At 44.3% G+C, this 18,349-nt stretch overlaps 1 protein-coding gene across 1 annotated transcript in view; it reads left to right on the top strand.

Moving 5' to 3' along the window:
• Nucleotides 1-1,061: 1,061 nt before the first annotated feature.
• Nucleotides 1,062-18,349, top strand: part of USP11 (ubiquitin specific peptidase 11) — a 2,050,211-nt gene continuing 2,032,923 nt past the window's right edge. Inside the window, exon 1 of the mRNA XM_069647415.1 lies at nt 1,062-1,264. Coding sequence (XP_069503516.1) covers nt 1,179-1,264 — 86 coding nt within the window. The 5' untranslated portion in view covers nt 1,062-1,178. The remainder of the gene's footprint in view (nt 1,265-18,349) is intronic.

An 18,349-nucleotide genomic window follows, 5' to 3' on the forward strand; every position in this document is an offset into this window, starting at 1 on the left:
ATTAGCATTTCAATTAAACCAGGTGCAGAGCGTTACAGCTCGACCTGGAGGCTCAAAAGAATCAGGGCTGCAGAGCCACCGGGGAAAGAAAGCAGCAGGCGGCAACGCCGTGTTCATGGCCATTTCAGTTTGCAGAGGGGCTGTGCTGGAGGCAGGTTATCCTGATGAAAGTCGGGACAACCTGGGTCCCGCACAGCCACTCTGCAAACGGCGGGACGGAGTCCATAATTCATAGCTCTCAACGTTTTCTCACCCCATGGCGGGTGAAAACTCACGATTTTGCTTTTGGCAGGTGATAGCCCATTCATTTATATGGACGGGTAGAGGGCTTGGCGGGAGAGAGAGCTGTTTTCAGGGCGGGTGACACTCGCCAAAAGCGTGTGAGTTGAGAGGTATGATAATTGCAGGACAATCCCGCGAATTCCGGGACAGTTGGCCACCCTACAGTGAGTCTGTGCTTGCTGGGGGCCTACGGGCATCGTGAGGGGGTTCAGGACCAACACCCAACAACCATAGTTTTCATTTGGTTGAGGTTACCAAATAATGACCGTAATTACATTCAGGCAGGAACGCCAGGAGCTCGAGAGCTATGCTGCCATCTTCGGTGCTGCTTGGCCACGCCCCCGTGTTATTGTATTTTCAACAGAGATATCAGTAAACATTACATTTCTAATGCCCCATTGATTGACACGGGAGCACCAGTGAAATGATGAACAGCATCTCAGAAGGATGTGTGTCCTGTGAGCATTTGAGAAAAGTTAGGGCCAAAATATTACTGAGATGTACGCAGTGAAGAGTGTTGTTCCTTTACATAGTCGAACCAGCGGGTTACTCTATTTACACTAGGACGCTATGCCATTCTTTGTTCTGTTTAACACAGTGCTAAAATGTATTAAGAGCACATGCTGACGTTTGCATTAATTTTAAAGAGAAAACTTTGAAGTGGATGTTCCCGTCTACGGAATACAGTAGTCTGTCTTTCGTTTCCATGAACAGACAGGTGCGGTCTTTCTTTCCTCACAATTCTCTCCAAAGCCTCCAACATGGCGGCGGCGCACGCAGATGACGCCCAGCAGCGTGCGCCGCCGGGGCGGGACGTCCCCGTTCTTCCTGTTTCCGGCGTCGAGAGGTGGGGGCTGGGGGTGAGAGACGGAAAGCGGTCCGGTAAAGTCTACGTGATGGCGGCAGCGCTGCCCGGCTTAGAGGCCCAGCGGAAGCAGGTGCAGGAAGCAGGGGAGAAGGAGCTGCGGCCCGGGGACAGCTGGTAAGGATCAGGGGAGGTAGTATTTGGAGATGAGAAAGACAGGCAAGGTGTCAAGTCAATGGGGCAGCTGACATGAATGCGGGAGGAAGAATGCATTACTTGTGTCGTGGGCTTCAAGAGGTGGGCTGCAGGTGAACGTATGGCGCTGCAACACGGGAATACGGCAAGCTGTTGCTCTGGTGAACACAGTGCAAGGTTTATGGGATGAGATCACGTGGAACTTGGAAGGCTGAACTGAAAGAGAAAGTGGTTTGACTCGAAAAAGAAGTGAGCAAAGAATGATGGAATGTGCAATATTAGCGAGATACGTTTTGTGACCGCTAGTATTAAAATGCATGCGACTAGTTTCTGCAAATGAGTAATGTTATCACAAGCATGGCCCCACTTCTGCATCCGTATTACACTGACAGAAGTCTCCTACCTGGGCTGGAGGAGGCGGGTAGTGTATATCTTTGAAATGCAATCAGCCACAAACAAAATGTTTGTCACTCGTAGCTTTTGCTCCACTGCGCACTTTTAAAATGTTTGGCTCATTCTGATAGTTGACAACTGTTTTCACATACACTTTGCACATCTATACCTAATGTATATGCCATTCTCCTAACTTAGCGTTCACGCTTTGTTTGGACTTGATAATGCTTCTATATTTAACTTTGACAACCAAGGAGTGTCCTACCATGTTTTGATTAAATTAATGCATTAATTTTAGCAACTGAAGTAGCTTGGTGATTCGGTCATCCACTTTAAAGATTGAAATTAAGTTTGTGTGTCGGGCTACAAACCTGGCTCTGACCTACAACTGTCTGCGTTTCATTCTTCGAAGAGCAATGCAACAAATAGCTATGAGTTAGTTGATCACACCTAACTGCCATCGGTCATGAAACTATCCAGTTTGTGCCATGTGTGCGTGATGGTTATTTGACATTTTTTGATGGTCATAAATTTACTTTCAGACAGACATTTGGAAGTGGTAACCCTCATCTTGTCTCTTAACCTATTCTGGCATATGATTTGCCTTCATTGGTTACTGTACTGAGTGGGGTTGCTTTTAAGCCATTCGTTTGTTGGTATGATTTTTCATTGAGAATATTAAAAACACTTTCTAGATATGCGTCACCATATCTGATCTATAAATCGTAACTGCCTGAAATGGCAGTGGGTGTTGGGCACATTTTTATACAGTAGTCTTTTTTTTCATCTCTTTCCCATGTGCGCTCAAACTGAGGTGTTGGTCATATTCCGCATGTATTTGTAGATCTGGTGTGCAAAACATCTGGATCTTTCTCTGAAGTCTGTTTTGCTGCTCACTGGAAGAGGCAAGACCTGTGTGAGTAGCACTTGCCACACTGTACGTGGAATACACGGGCAGAATAATTTGTACTAGTGATATGCTGATCTCATCTTTTGCCTTGTGATCTCCTTTTTATGGACTAAATAATTTGGATGGCAGCAAGAGGAGAGGAGAGATGCCCATCAAGGAGTCCCACCTACTCCTACCTGATGGGCGTCTTCAGTCTCTCACCAACTTCCTCCTCCTCCTTCCGCTCCTCTTGCGGTCATCCCTCTTGCACCTCTGCCACTCCTGAACCCCTCCTGGGAAGACCTTCAAAAGTAGAAACCTGCTCCTCTTGGCTACACTCAACTCTTGCTCTGCCGTCACATTCCTCGGACATCTGCCGCCTAGGTGTCCTCGCTCTCACCGTGACATGGTTCACGGACAGCTCTGTCACGGGTTTTGACTCTCCTGAGGGTTAAAAGTTCCTCTCTATACCCAGGCTTAACCGGTTATGGTGCGGAGTGGCCCTCGTTTTCCCTGAGTGATTCCCTGCTACTATCGTACCTAGTCCTCGTTCGAAACCCTTGTCTGCACGCTTGGTCTTTCCAATAGTCACTCTCCTACTCGGTCCGCCATATACAGGCCACCCCCCAGGCCTTCCACTTCCTCTCTGATTGGGCTGACCTCCCCTCTTCTCTTGTGACCTTCTCCTCCTTGGAGACTTCAATATTTATATTGACTCCTATCATACAGCCTCCTGGGTTTTTCCGCAACCTCTGTGACTATTTCTTTCCTCTCCATTCTTCACACTGTTCCGACGCACTCTGCGGGACACACCTTGTATGCACTGTTCTCCTCAGACTTCCCCATTTCCATTCCTCTCTCCTGGTCTGATCATGCCCTTCTTTCTTCTCACCTAGACCACCTTCGCCCACTCTACCAGCCTCCTCCTCCTTCATTTGACCAATGAAGCGAGTGTCAGCTGCCACTTCTGCTGCACCTGCACTTCCCCATCATTCCATTGCTCTCATTCTGACACAGTCCTCTCTAACCTTCAACCCTTCATTTCCAACACTCTGGATATCCTTGCCCCTGCCATTAGGATTTGCTTGAAGTTTGCTTCCAAGTGCAACTCCTGGTATGATTCCGATCTGGCTGCTCTGAAACGTGAGTGCAGAGTAGCTGAGCGGAAGTGGCAGACTTCAAGCACATCTTCTGACAAACTGGCCTGCTGCCTGCTCCAAAGGCAATACAGATTCACCATCTGCTCTAAAAGGGCCTACATCCAGCCGGCATCTCCGTGGCCACTAACGATACAGCAGAACTTTTTCAAAATCTGCAAGGAATTTGCCAACCCTACTACAGTCTCTACTTCCACTCTGCCCTTACTGGCACTGTAACCTTCTCTTGCCTCTCACTTCATCTCCAAAACTTAGGACATCCCATCCTTACGCTCCTCTACTCCCTCACCGTCTTCCAGGCCTCCCTCGGCCCCCTCTCCCCATCCCTTCTATTCCCATATAACAACTGATGAGGTTTCCAGATAAGTCTGCTCTGTGAAAGTCTCTTCCAGAACAGGTGCTCCCCTGCTCCTCCAGAACTATCAAGGACCACATTGTCTCCCTTGCTCCTGCCTTTTTCTGATTTCTGCAATCACTCCTTTGCCACTGGATACTTCCCCTCACTTTTTCTTTAAACACCTTTTTATTGGTTTTCATGTTACACATATGCATAATGGCAAAATAGTAAGCACGAAAGGATCATACAGGATCAATGGTTTCTTCATGCCATGTTGCGTTAACTACACCAAAAAAAAGCGTTCAACTTTTACCCTTAAACCCCAACATACCCTCCTACTCCCAACATGCCCTCCCCCCATGCTGCCAGTAATTCAGTATACAATCCGCTGATCCCATGTTATGCTAGAGTAAGTCTATTTGTGTGGGTGCTCGGGGTTCGTGCTCAACCTCTGTTTCTGGTGTTGCTGAGGTGAACAGGCACTGGGTAATCCAGTTCCATGCAACCATGTTGGCATTGGTATCGGAGAGGCTTACACGTGCCGCCCGCAGCCATGCAGATGTTTCTGCCAATGGCCTTGTGTTGAGTTCCCGTCACCAGTCTGCTTTATGGGGACCTTTCAGCGACTTTCGTCTCATCGCTATCTGCGTTTTGCTAACACGAACACCAGGTCTTTCATTTTAGAAGCCGAGCGTGAGTGTTCAAGGTGTGTAAACCGGCCCAGTAAGCAGGCTGCGGGTGATAGTGGGTGTTTATTAATGTTTCCTCCTTTCGGTCTGTCCTCCATACTCTCCCAGAATGTCCTTATTGGCAGACAGGACCAGAACATGTGCAGTATGCCGGCCTCCGGAACAGCACATCTGTGGCAGCCTTGTGCAATTGCTCCTGGAAATTTGGATGTTTTAGAGGAGTCAAGTACACTCGGTGCATTACATGCTATTGGATCAGCTGTAAAGTTGTGTTCCTGGATACCTTCATGTGGCATAGCAGTATGTGCGCCCATTGTGTGTCTTGGAACGGAGCTCTCAGGTCTTCCTTCCACCTAGCTCATATGGTCACCTCGGGTATGTGTCTGCTCGTAAGGAGCAATGCATACAGCCTAGAGATCGTCTGCCTGCCTTCAGCGATGCTGTACAGGGTGTCTATTACAGAGTGTTTCCAGCAATTCCCCGTACGTAGGCTATCTATGTGTAATCAAGTTCTTTATAGTTCGGTATAATAGGGATTGGACGTGGTGTAGGCCAGTGTTGTCCACTATCTCCTGGAATGGTGTAAAGACAGCGCATGTGGGCAGGTCTCTTATCGTGACCCCCCCCCCATCCCCCTTGGGTTTCCAGTGTGTATGGATACACTGGCACACTTGAGTTGTCAGTGGCTAGCGAGGCCAGGGGAATCTGCACTGAAAACCGGTCCTTCATTTTGAGTTATGGCGTTGCCCTGTCCCACAACTGAGTGCCCAGTGTCACCAAATTGGGTGAAAGCTCTATATGCGGCTGCTTATTCTTCAGGAGGATGCGTGGTACCGTTGGTTGGAGTAGCGCTTTATCTAAAGTGGGTTTGTCTGCTAGCCATTTTACCACGAACTGCAGTTGCCCTGCCAAATAATACTGGTCAAAATGGGGCACTCTGATGTAGCCTTCTCATCAAGTGAACCGCTGATTTCTGTATAACCTGCGTCTGTACATAGGTATATATAGCTGCTCCCGTCTGCCTAGCAATGTATCGATCATGTATTGCACACACCCAACCAAATTGGAAATATGTTATGTTTCTTTGATGTATGTAACTATCTGTATTCTGTAACTAAGCTTCAAGTATCCTTATAACTGCTGCGCCCAGCTACCCACAGGTTTGGAGCACATTACCAAACAAACAATGTCTTTGTAGTAAAGTCAAAGCTATCCTGCATCTGCCGTTATGCCACAAAAATTCCCTGCACAGTGTATCTAACTTCTAGAAGAAGGCTTTGGATATATTATATGGAACATTAGAAAAAATAGTGTAGGAGGCGTGGAAGGGCAACCATTTTTAACAGTGCTACTCTACCCATCCAATGAAATGGGGAAGCTTGGTCCAGAATGTCATATCTCGGTGGGATAGCTCAGCGGCAACATGCTCTCCTTGGAAGCAAGGCAACATGAAGCACCACATGTTTGATCCCCGGTCCGCGCTTGGAAACCTCTGGGTATTAAGCATCATATCGTATCATAGTTCTTGACCCTCTCTAGGGCTTTTTGCGTGTTATCATGCTCCTTGGCCGGGTAATGGTATATGTCGATTCCTAAATATCGAAATGTGACAGAGCTCCACTTGAGCACCAGCACGGCGGGTTTGCTGGGTTGTGTTCTGGCCAGCGCCGCCAGTGGGAACAGAGACGACTTGTACATACTCGCTGAAATGCCCATGGTCTGGGAGAAGCATGCCAACACCTCGATTATAAGTTGTCTTCCGGGTTTTTGCTCATATATGAGAGTGGTCTTCATGCATAGAGATCAGGTGGTGCGCCCCTAGGACTGGTATTCCCTCTGCAAATATGCCGCCACCGGTTCCATCGCCAAAATATACAACAGAGGGGATAATGGGCAGCACTGTCTGATGCCCTTTTCCAGCACCTAGGGCTTTGAGAAATGACTGCTTGTCCTGACTCTCGCCACCGGATTCTTGTATATCATTTCCACCCACCGTAAATAGTATGGGCCAAAGGCCAGCCTATGCAATGTGGCGAGCAGCCAGTCCCTTTGATGGAGTCAAGCTTTTATAGCATCTAAAGCTGCTACAGCGCACGGCATGTCACAGGAGGCTGCACTAGTGTATCTATTGCCCTCTTTAGTCTGTTTCTTAACGTTGCCGTTAAGAGTTTGCTATCCTGGTTGAGCATAGACAAAGGTCTATATGAACTACAGTCCTGTGACTGCTTATTGGGTTACAGCAAAGCTATGATTATTGATTCTCTGAGGTTGAGCGGTAGGGTGCCAGAGACGTGCGCCTCTAGGAGGTGCGGGACAATTCTAAACTCGATCGGCCGGCCATCTGTGTCCAGGGTTTTCCCTGTGGGTATCGTTTTATGGTGTTTATCAGATCTTCTGCTATAGTCGGTGTATCTAGGTTGTGTACCGCTTCCTCGCCCAATCTAGGGAGATCAATGTCATTCAGGACCTCTTCCATGGCTGTTAGTGTGCGTGCGTGTTTTGGTATAGACTACAATAGAATTCATAGAAAACTGCATTAATACCTTCCGTATTGTACCTTGCTGTGTCAGTATTGAGAAAATGGGTGTATTTTGCTCTTCCCTTTTACATAGCCATGCCAGAAGTCTGCCCGGCTTGTTCCCCTCTTCGTGCTGCCTCTCTACATATTTAGTATAACTGTGCTTACCCAGGTGTTCCCAGCAGCTCAGACACTAACTCCTTTGCTCCCCTGTCCCCTTGATCAGCGTGGGATTGCGCTAGTGCTTGCAGTGCTTCCTCGGCAGAGGACAGTTCCCTACTGAGTGTAGCTCTGATGCCCCCCCGATTTAGCAATAGCTATGCCTGTTTAATAACCACCTTTAGGGACTCCCATAGGGTTCCTGCGCTGTTCACACTACCGATGTTATGTTGAAAGTATTTCTTAATACCATCTTTGATGTAGTCTCGGAAAAAACATCTGTTAGGGCTTCGCCTCTCAGTTTCCATGTCGGAATGGGGGGGGTTCTCAGGGGCTTGTATTGCCATTGTGGTAGCAAGGTGATGTGGTTGGACAGAAACCTACTCTTATATTCTGCTGTCCTTTGATCCGTCCACCAAGCTCTAGTCTAGTTTGTTTTGGGCGGCGTGTACCGAGGAGGTGTGGGGAATGTCTAGTAATTCGGGTGGAGCGACCTCCAGATATCGACCATCTCGAATGACGTCAACAGCGACTGTGTAGCTGGCCTTGAATGTTTAGAGTCCGACTTGTCTATGCAAGGGTTCATGACACAGTGAAGTTACCATTTCTGAACGGACCCAGCATAGGGTACAAAGTTTGGAAGAAAGCCGCTGTATTCTGGTTGGGTGCGTATATGTTTACCAGGCAGGTGTCCACATTTTCTAATAGCCCTTGTATGAGCACTATCCTGCCCTCGTCATCGGTTTTGAACTGAGTTGCATAAAAGGGCACTGTGGGTGCAATCAAAGTCAGTACTCCGCTGGCATTCCCTGAGTACGTGGAACCTATAATCCGCCCTCCCCATTTTTTGGCTAGCCGCGCCTGCTTCTCTGCCATGAGGTGTGTTTCCTGCAACATGGCTATATCATCATGGTGTCTGCGGAGATTGGAGTGCACCCTATTCCTTTTCACAAAGTTGTTCAGGCTCCTTACATTCCAGGTCAACAGAGTTCATTATGAAATGTGGCTCGTCACCTAGCCCCCTCGACCAACTGTCCACACTACTCCATAGGAAGTGCACTCATTTTGTGGAGGAGATTAGAAACGTAATGCTTAGTACCAGCAATGCCCTCCCCTTTCTAACTACCCCAACTTCATTAACCATATTCGCCCAGCGTAGTTGCTCATACTCAAGCGTATCTGCTCTTCGCCCAAGCATGCCCCTTGTGCACCCACTCCTAAAAAAGCCTTGCTGTCTGGCAAGCTACTGCCCTATCTCCACTGGCCACTTCTTGGGTAAACTCTTTGAGAAGCTGGCCATCTCCCAGCTTGTCCACCACAGTGAATCGGTTGGTTGCCTCCATGTTCACCAGTCTGGGTTTAGAGCTGCCAGAGGCACGGAAACTGCTCTCCGAACACCCGTGAAGACTTGCTCATCAATCTCGATTCCCGCTCTCCTTCTGTTCTCTTCCTTCTTGACCTCTCCTCCGCCTTTGACACAGTCAATCATGCTACCTTGATAAAGCGGCTCTTTGACACCCTTGGCATCACAGACCTGGCTCTGGACTGGTTGACCTTCATCCTCTCTGACCGACTCTCCCAGTTTCAATTGGGCTGATTCCTCTCCACCATCTCACTCTCCACCTGTAGTGTCCCCAGGAGCTCTATCCTCTCACTCTTCAATATCTACCTGGCACTCATCTTCAAGATCTCCTTCTCTCCTCACACCATGGACCTGGTCAAGAAGGCCCACTTTCAGCTGCACCTCCCCAGAGGTATTCTCCCCTTCCTCACTTTCCCACAGAAACTCAATGTCTCCAGAGCTCTGGTTCTCTCCAGGCTAGACTACTGCAACAGCCTCTTCCTCAATCTGCCTCCCTTTGCCCCCTTCAACTAATCAGAATAGGACTGCAAGACTTAAGCCCAGGGACTGCATCTCTCAGCCCCTAAAATCGTTCACTGGCTCCTGGTTGCTGCAAGGAACACATTTTCAAGACCCTCTGCATCATCCACAAGCATTTTTGGGCACTGGGACCACGCTTTATCAACTCTATCGCCCTAGAGCCCTTTACTTGTCTAGATCTGTCTGCAAATCAGACCTTTTTCCAAGCAGAGAGTGGGGGGGTAGATATTTCTTTCTTTTTCTTTCTTTCTTTCTCTCTCTTTCTCCCCCCCCCCAGCCCCCGCAGGTGCCTCCCATTGGAATGTCATTCCTGCCCCTCTCAGACTTGAGCCGGATCTCCTTAAGTTCCGGAAGCTCCTCAAGACCTTCCTTTTCTCTCCCCCCCCCCCCCCCCCTGTCTGAGACTGGTGGCCTGGTTCCTTCAGAGTCATACAGGGCACCATGCCCTCACCCGCCCAGTCTACCTCTCCCCTCCCAATTCTCCTGCTCTTGCCCACAGGGACCCGTCTGCCTACACTTGGCTGGTTAGCTTGGAGCCATCTCGGCCCCTTAACTTCCCTTCACTCTCTTCTTGCACCAGCCCCCACTGGCACTCCATGGACCCTTCCACCCATTTCCTGCACTTCTCGCTGCAGCAATTGCACAATCTGAATGTCGCAAGGCCTAATAGGATCACTATTTACTTGTGTATTGGCGCATTACAAATGAACAGTAAATACAAATGAACAGTAAATACAATGTAATAAAAAGTACAACTTTTTTGTTGTTAAAATAACGAAAAAGGAATTAAATGGCCATCTTATGGTATGGTATTTCGTAAAGCACACAACACAAATGGAATTTAATTGAATCCGTCTAAGACAGCAAAAGTAGACCAAGATCTTAAATCGGATGGAGGGTATTGTATAAGAAAGCAGCAAGACCTGAGAAGGAATTCCTGAATTTATGGTCAGTTCCAAACCTAGGACCGAGCATCAAGCGGCCTTTGCTTCTTCAAGCAAACAAAACAAGGATGAATATATTGCTTCAATCCTGGGCAATGCATAAAATAAGCAGTGTCGCACTGCAATTTGCTATGCATTAATCAAATGACACTTGGGTAGCAAAGTTAGCTATTTAAGTTGCCCATTTCAATGAAAGCACAGCTCACATTTCGTTCCTCTTTTCTCTGGTCACTTCAAGTGCTAATGAAGTGAAAGTGCAGCAGTAATCATCTCCTTCACTCTTACATGCATGCCAAAGGCACGTGTGGGAGTGCTAGGCAAGAAATTTTAATTTTTCTTTTTCAAATAATTGCAACTCAGAAGTAATCGAGATGATACTTTTATTAAGCTTTCTATATTCTGTCTGGCAAAGACCAGTATGTGTCAACTTTATATTTTTTTAAGACAGTCGTGCAATTCCATTCCTAAAATTTAAGTTGTTACATAATGCCTCATTACAGTATTACTGTAAAACACTTCATCAAGTCCGTGCTTTAGTGTAAAGTTTAGGTTAGAGTATCTAAATTTCATAGTGTCAACTATTTCATTTTGTTGGCAAGATGCATCATATTGACGAGTGAACACTTTGAAGATGTATATGATCACATGATCAAATGCTTTGTTTGGCAAACCTAGTTCTGTAACCTGCAGTTTGCATAAATCTTGCAACTGGTGGCCAGCCCATGAGCAAACCCATACTCCTTGACATTCTATATTATCGCCCTGTTGCTTTAAACCATGTGCCCTGAAAGTGAGAGGACCATAAACTACAATATTCCACCTTGTTTGCCCAGTTCTGTCTGCTACACAATCCACTCTTTCTTGCCTCTTACATAGTGAATAGACAAAGAGAACTGAATGCTTGCGCAAAGTAGTGATCAATAGTTCATCCAGTCTGTACATCTACAGATCTACTGCAATACCAATCACTGTAGTTAGGCTCCAGAGCTCACTTTGCTTTATGAATGTATTATATATTACCACCTGCAGGAGACAATTGGCCAAACTGTTTTCGGGGCCTTTTTTTATCATATCTATTTATTTGTGTCCATTCATACAGCTAACCTTTTACATTTTACAGACATTCATCTATGGCTCACAAAGCAAGGGCGAGTAACATTTACAAGTTTGTTTGAAACTTTTATTTAACATTTACTTTTTTTTGCACTATATGTCAAATAAAAGTTTCACTGTCCATGGCTAGCCTCTGGCTGGTTGGTAGCAGTGTGCCATACAAAGTGGTTTTGTAGTGACATGCACCATTTTACGGAAATAGCATTTTAAATGTGTTGTCCTCTGTTACTTTGGGTTGAGTAAATGTCTCTTAGGTTGAATAGGTAAACTAGGTTACCCGACCTGCAGGTCTAACTGAAGGTTAAAGAATTTTCAAGGTGTGACTGCACTCACCAATGTCTTATTTCAGCAGTTCGCAAAACTGCTGTATTGTTGCTCATTTCATATCTTGGGTACAAATAACGTCTGACATTAACAATATTAGTGCAAATTTGGTAAACAAATGGGTCTGTTTGCCAATAAAAAAAATGTTAATTAGCAAACTCTGCTAATCAATTTTTGAAAACGAATTTATGCCTTGATGGGGGAATACATTTGGGAGGGGGAATTAAGAAGGCAACGATGGACAATACAGAGGATGTTAAAAATTCTCCTCTGGCGAGCAGGGAAATCGTGAGCACAGAGCTGTAATCCAAAAAACCGAACAAGTGATAGAATTCCGAAGGACCAACGTTTCTTTTGACAGTACAAGGGTGGATGCGAGAGTTAAATTGTAGGATGTTCGAGTTTTCCAAATTGGTTTGGATGAGTGTAAAAGTGTTAGAGATACAAGCTGACAGAGAAATGGAAGATATGGCGAACAAACTGCAGATAGCAGTGGCAAGAAGATGAGTCCAAATTAATATGAGGAAGTGCAGAAAGTTGCTTTCTAACTTGAAACCAAACTTCTTTACAATGGGAACTGAGGACGGCCAAAGGATCCAGAACAGAATGCCAGAAAGTGGAACACTAGAGCGAGTCGGATCACCAAAAACCATGATCTCAATTTTGCTTGTGTTAAGGCCTAGACAGTTAATGCTAATCCAATTAACTATAGCAGAGAGGCAGGATGTTTGTATTGATTTTTAACGGGACAGGTAGTAATGGAGGATATCCACACCAGTACAGATAATGGCTGTGTTCATTTACATGAAATAGTTTGGCGGTGGTGGTGTAGACTCAAATCTACAAAACACACATGCATCATGGCAGAAAGCCTGATTGTATCATTGTGGGTTTGGATGCTGTGATAATAGCAAGGGCGTGGGTAGCTAAAGAGAATAACAGTTGTGACAGGAAACAGTTATGGGGTGGTGAAAGGGTTGTAGAAGCACAAATATAGGTTATGGGGGGTAGGTGGTGTGAGCTGGTGATCGCTTACGCATCCATGGGAGTTTTCACCATGAAATGGTCAGTTTTGTGAGTACACAAATATGCTTGGCTTTATAATAGGTTGAGGGGGGCATGCAGTCGATAGATGTTTGTTTTGAGGTGAGAGTCTGCTTACTTGTATGTGAGGGGATATTTAATAACTCAAGGTTAGAAAGGGACCGTTATGGTTATACTTTTTGTTAGAATTTGTCCCCAACAAAATAGTTTTAAATAAGACTTTGAGATCACCTCTTATTTTTGGTTTCCTTTTTTTTAAAATTGTGAATTGGTATCCTCTGTGCAGGAAAAAAAGATCCAGGTACATTGAGTGGATGTGATTTTTGACATTTTTGTAGTATGAAGTTCTTATTTTAGTGCCTGCTAATGGCATTGCGTTTTTGTTTTGATGTGATTGTAGCCATTGCATTAAAACACGGTTAGATTGAAGGCAATTTCACCTTGTAGCTGTAGGATATGCATCCTGTTGTCCCATAGTTTATTCAGAAGGGATTACTGTTGAGGCAGCTAAAAACATATGTTCATGGTCTTTTGAGATTTGGCGGTAGTGCTAGCGTTTTGGGCAAGGTGTGGCCGAGTTTATGGAGTTTAGTAGCAGTCCAAAAAAGTTGAAGTACACAAAGATTGGTATGCAAATGCTAGGTTAGTCCATCTTTGGTACAGTTGACTATCCAAGAGGATAACCTTCATGTCCTCTCATTTGGTAGGTGATAATGCCATTAAATATATTGTAAATTTGGGTTTAAAAAAAATTGCATCTCTGAATTTTGTTCGGATGCTGAATGGCTCGTCGATTGGACTTCTTGGAGAGTTGGTTAAAGTTTCGAGTGTCTCAGTAAGAAACTCGAATTCTCAGATGTGGTCTGAATTACTGCAGACATCTATTTCTAATTTGCCAGGTCAGATGGAGGGAGCAGATATTTACTAGCAGGCAATGACCTAGATTTAGTGATGCAGCCTTCCATCCTGTGTATGATGGGTAGGATGGCTCTGCATGACCAGTTTTACCATTCAGAGTACAACCTTCATTAGCAATACTTTTGTATTTCCATATAGAGGGTAGGTTAGAAAGACTTATTTTTTTTTTTGGTTTTTTTTGCACAAATAATCTGGGAAGAGGATCTCGATTTTGCTAATGGGCCAGTAACTGCAGTTATTGGATGGAATAAGGAGAGATGTCTTTGTTCAATTAGAAGCCTTTACGTTGGGGGCGTTGTACCAACAACCTTTAAATAGGCTTTGCCTTGCCTAACAAAGCTAGGTGGTAGCTCCTGAAGTTTGACATTTGAAGTCCTCCTCTTCCACACCCTCTTGAAGTGCCTGTAAGGTTCTGTTTTTGTCTTTCCATATAAATTTGGATATCAATTTGTCTTTTGGGAGTGAGGGAATAGTTGCAGAAAGATACTCGGTGTGTAGTACATTTGCAGGGCGTTTACCATTTTTATGGCCTAGATTCTTCCCCACTGTGACAGTGGAGATCATGTAGTAGTTTCTTGTAGTGAATCTAGGATTCTCTTGCTATTAAACATTTATCATCTCTTGTATGTTGTTCCTGAAAAGTATACCAAGGCAGGCCCCAAAATGTGTACTTGCCACTAGCTATTTGCTAGTGATAATTGATTCTTGATTGCACTACAGTTAAGTGGCATACCAGCCACTTTTACTCCCTGAAACAGCCAAATACTTCCAACAAAAGGAGTAAAAGTACTCTAAACAAATAATAAATAAGAAACACCTGAGTCCAACACTCTCCTTCCGCAGAAAGGTTCATATTAGTTGTACCAGAAATTCTGTGCTACAGAAAGGAGCTCTATTATTACTGTAAAATGCACGTTTAAAATCACTAAATTTGCAAACATTCCTATGTGCAAAGCCATGATTACAACAAACGCCAGTTTAAAAAATAAAAATTGTATGTTTTCTTTGTTTTGGGAGTAAGACATTGTGTACTGTGTGTATTTAGAGAATTAAGGTGGCAAATGACTCCATGTCTTGATAGTAGCAACTTGACATGTTTTACCTTGTACTGAGGTATTTGATATTGTCTTTTCTCTTTCAGGCGTAATGTCAGTTGCATCGGAGGTTTATAGAGAAGTATTTGATTTTGTTTCGGGAGTAACTGAAATTAAACTATAATCCTGAGTTGTGTTGATGCTCTGTGAAATGAAATGTTCTGGTTGGGAGACCTGTAGGAGAAGGTCGTCTGCACAGGATGAGTTTTTGTTCTACATCATTACATTAATAATGCCAAGGAAGGTGGGGCTATTGCGAAATGGGGAAAGCGGGGCTTCCGGAGCTTGAACAGGAATGGAGGTAGGGGGCATCCTTCTCTTAATTCCTTGGGTGAGTGTGAAGTAGGGAGTGCCGTTTCTAGTAATAGAGATGGGAGTTCTAGGGTTGTGGTATAGTGCAGTGACTGCTTCTGAAGGGGGCACACCAATTGAACAATTCCTGGGTTTTGAATAAGAAGGGCCATGACACATGGTCAGCCAGTGGCCTTCTTAGCGTCGAGTGTATAGCCTTGTGACACTTTAAGATTGGAGCCATTAAATAGTGCGTGTGATATCTGTCTGGTATTGTCATCCGATAGGCTGCCCTTTTAAGCAGCTACTTCGGTGTTAAGCTTATAGTAATTGAAAACATTTTGCAGTCATGGTTTATTAAGGATATGGGATGGTAGTTTGTAATCAGAGAAGGTTCCTGGTCTTGTTTAGGTATTATGATAATCATGGCGTTTCTGAGGGTTTAAAAGATTTGACCAGTTTCTGTGAAATGTTGGAAAGTTTGAGCAAATGTTGGGTTAAAAGTTTGAAATTCTGCTGGAATGCCACCTGGGCATAGCGATTTTACACTTATTTAATTTTCTGGCTAAAAGTTTTCATTTCAGTCCATTGAACTGGTGCATCTCAAGAGACTCTTAGCTGAAATTGGGCTATTGGCAGCTTTTAAGAATTTCTTCTTTGTATAAAGCATCATAGAAATCTATGAAATCATCGGCAATCTCATCTTTAATAGTTCTTCTGTACTGACCGTCCATGTTTACTTTAGCCTGTTTTGTCTCTGACCAGGATCTGCTTTTTTAGTGATCGGTGAAGTTAATTTGTTTCTTACGTTTTTGAATTTTTTGCTGATATAGTAGTTTATTGGAGTATACAAATAAGCGTTCCATTGTGGCTGTAGTGTCTGATAAAGTTGCAATTTAGCCTTTGTTTGATGGGTGCGCTAATATAAATTACTGTTGATCGAGCACATGGTTTCACCAAGCACATGCATTGAACGCATCAGTTATTGATGAACAAGGATTCTGTGGGATTAATTAGGTAAAAGTAACTGCAGATGGCAACAGTTCACGTAGTAGAACTTTCTTTACTAAGTACAAGCTCTGCATTCATGCCCCGTGGTGTGGCCTGTTTGGTTATGTTAGCAATAGTGATACTTGGCGTAATGGCTGTGTGGTTCAAGATGTACCTGGATTTACTTTCAGAGGAGACGAAGTTGAATTAAGGTCATGAAATCAAGTGTGGAGTGTGAACCCTGTAGGCAATAGAGACAGTAAATTCTCTTGCGTTGAGATTAGTTTCTCTGAGTAGCTGAGTTTGAGGAAGGCTCAAAAGTTGTCACTATGTTTAGGTGGTCTGAATTTAAAGCATGACAGTTGACCCGATTCTAGGCTGGCTGTCCTGTTTAAATCACCAGGGTTATTGGTTCTTTCCCATCACGATTCTGTTACAAAAAGTGTCATCATGGATACAGGATTTATTTGGAAACCTGCTATGTGTAACTTTGCATTGGCCATTCTTCCTTCATTGTGATTGGAACCCTTAATTCATTTTGCATTTACGGATTGAGAATGAATGATAGTAAAATCCTCTTTCTGGCCTGTGGTTGTAGAGTCCAAGATTCAATCTATCCATTCTGCCTTCAGTCTAACGATGTCATGTTAGTCAAGTTTTTGGGCTCTTAAAGGAAGATCATTTGTGAATTTAGTCTTGTTCGGGTGTCTGAGGTTTTCCTTTTCACTGGGTGCCTGAGGCTGTCTGCATTTAGGGAGGATCTTGAGGTTGTATTTGGGCATCACGGACTGTCAGTTTGATAGTGACGGTGTTTGAAGATGGGGAAGTGGGAGAAATGAAAGCAGGTTGAGAAGATTAAGGTTGCATTATTGTCGTATGGGCAGGGGTCGAAATTCTGTTTTAATGAGCAGGAGACAAAACTAGCTCCTGGGTATCGGCCATCAACTAGTAGGCAGGAGATGCCTCTAGGGAACCATGAGTTAACTAACTTATGTGAGATGCAAACTTTAAAACTGTGTTCATTGTGTACAATTCATTATACTTTAAATGCCTTCTAGATGTCCCTAATGCTGCTTGTATACACATTCCCAGATATAGAAAGTCAATGCAACATAGTTTATTTGTATTGAACCAGTTTGCCTCAGGAGCCAAAGTAGTTATTGGTATCAAGCTAACCAGGCTCTCCTGGGATAGGAGCAGGAGCCAAATAGCTCCCAGCAATTTGGAACCCTTTATGTGGTGTGATGGGTTTGTTCTGTGCCATCACTTAACTATATTGAAATATCGACTAGCTCTGATTCTAGGTAGATTTGCAAGTGATAGCCCAACCAAAAATAAAGGGGGAAACGGAGTGCTTAAACACATCAATGACGCTGAGAGTCAAAGGTGAGGCATGGCTATCCCACACCAGAGTTTCTTCTGTTTATAACTTTGCAGTTCTTATGTTCATATTAGCGAGGCAATTAGTAGCTGACTGACGTTTGTCCTGCTTCCTGGCCTTGCTCTACATTGGCGATTGAGGTGATGTGTGGAATGTAAGATGGGTATTTTGGTGGTAGGCAAGGTTGGTAGGCGACAAAGCATAACTTATACATTTAGAATGAGAAGGCTGAATGGTCCATATTGATGCTAATTTGAAAGCACTTGTGATACATTATATGCATGGTTTATAGCTGGTATATAGTCTATGCTTTATAAGCGTGTGACCTTTCTGTCTGTCCTCCTGTGGCCATGTTGCAAAAAGATATGAATTCTGTGATCATAGGTAATAGTGCGGGCTAGGAGGATCACAATGGTCATAAACCGTTAGGGATGTATGAGATTGTGTGAAAGGCTCGGTTTACCAGAGAGCAGTCATGCAACTGATGTAGGTAGTGCATGGCAAAATAAAAACGTAGTAACAATTGTTGCGTTGTCATATTTACTTGGGCATGTGTCTGAATGCAATGGTAAAATACAGGCTGTAACTATATCAAACCGGTGATCTCAGTTGCTAGTGGATCTGTAAAATGAGCCCTATAAATAAAGCAAGTATAGTCAACATTAACCTTTTTAGGTTGCGAAGTACAAGCATTGATACCATTGAGACTCAATGGGTCTGGTGTAAGTATCAATGCAATAATTGGCAGTGTGAGGCTAGACAAAGTGTGTGTAGTGAGTACGAAGTCATGCAAGTGTGAAAGAGCGAAGTGTCAGAGTAGATACATTGAAAGAAGTAAATAATTGAGAGAATGGTGAAAGTAAATAATTGAGAGAATGGTGGGTTGCGTGAAGTGCCAGACAAGTGGTGGTGGTTGAAGAATTGATGTGACTGGTATTAATAGG

This window comes from Ambystoma mexicanum, chromosome 2q (assembly GCF_040938575.1).
Source record: "Ambystoma mexicanum isolate Mex_15411 chromosome 2q, UKY_AmexF1_1, whole genome shotgun sequence".
NCBI classification, from domain to species: Eukaryota; Metazoa; Chordata; class Amphibia; order Caudata; family Ambystomatidae; genus Ambystoma; species Ambystoma mexicanum.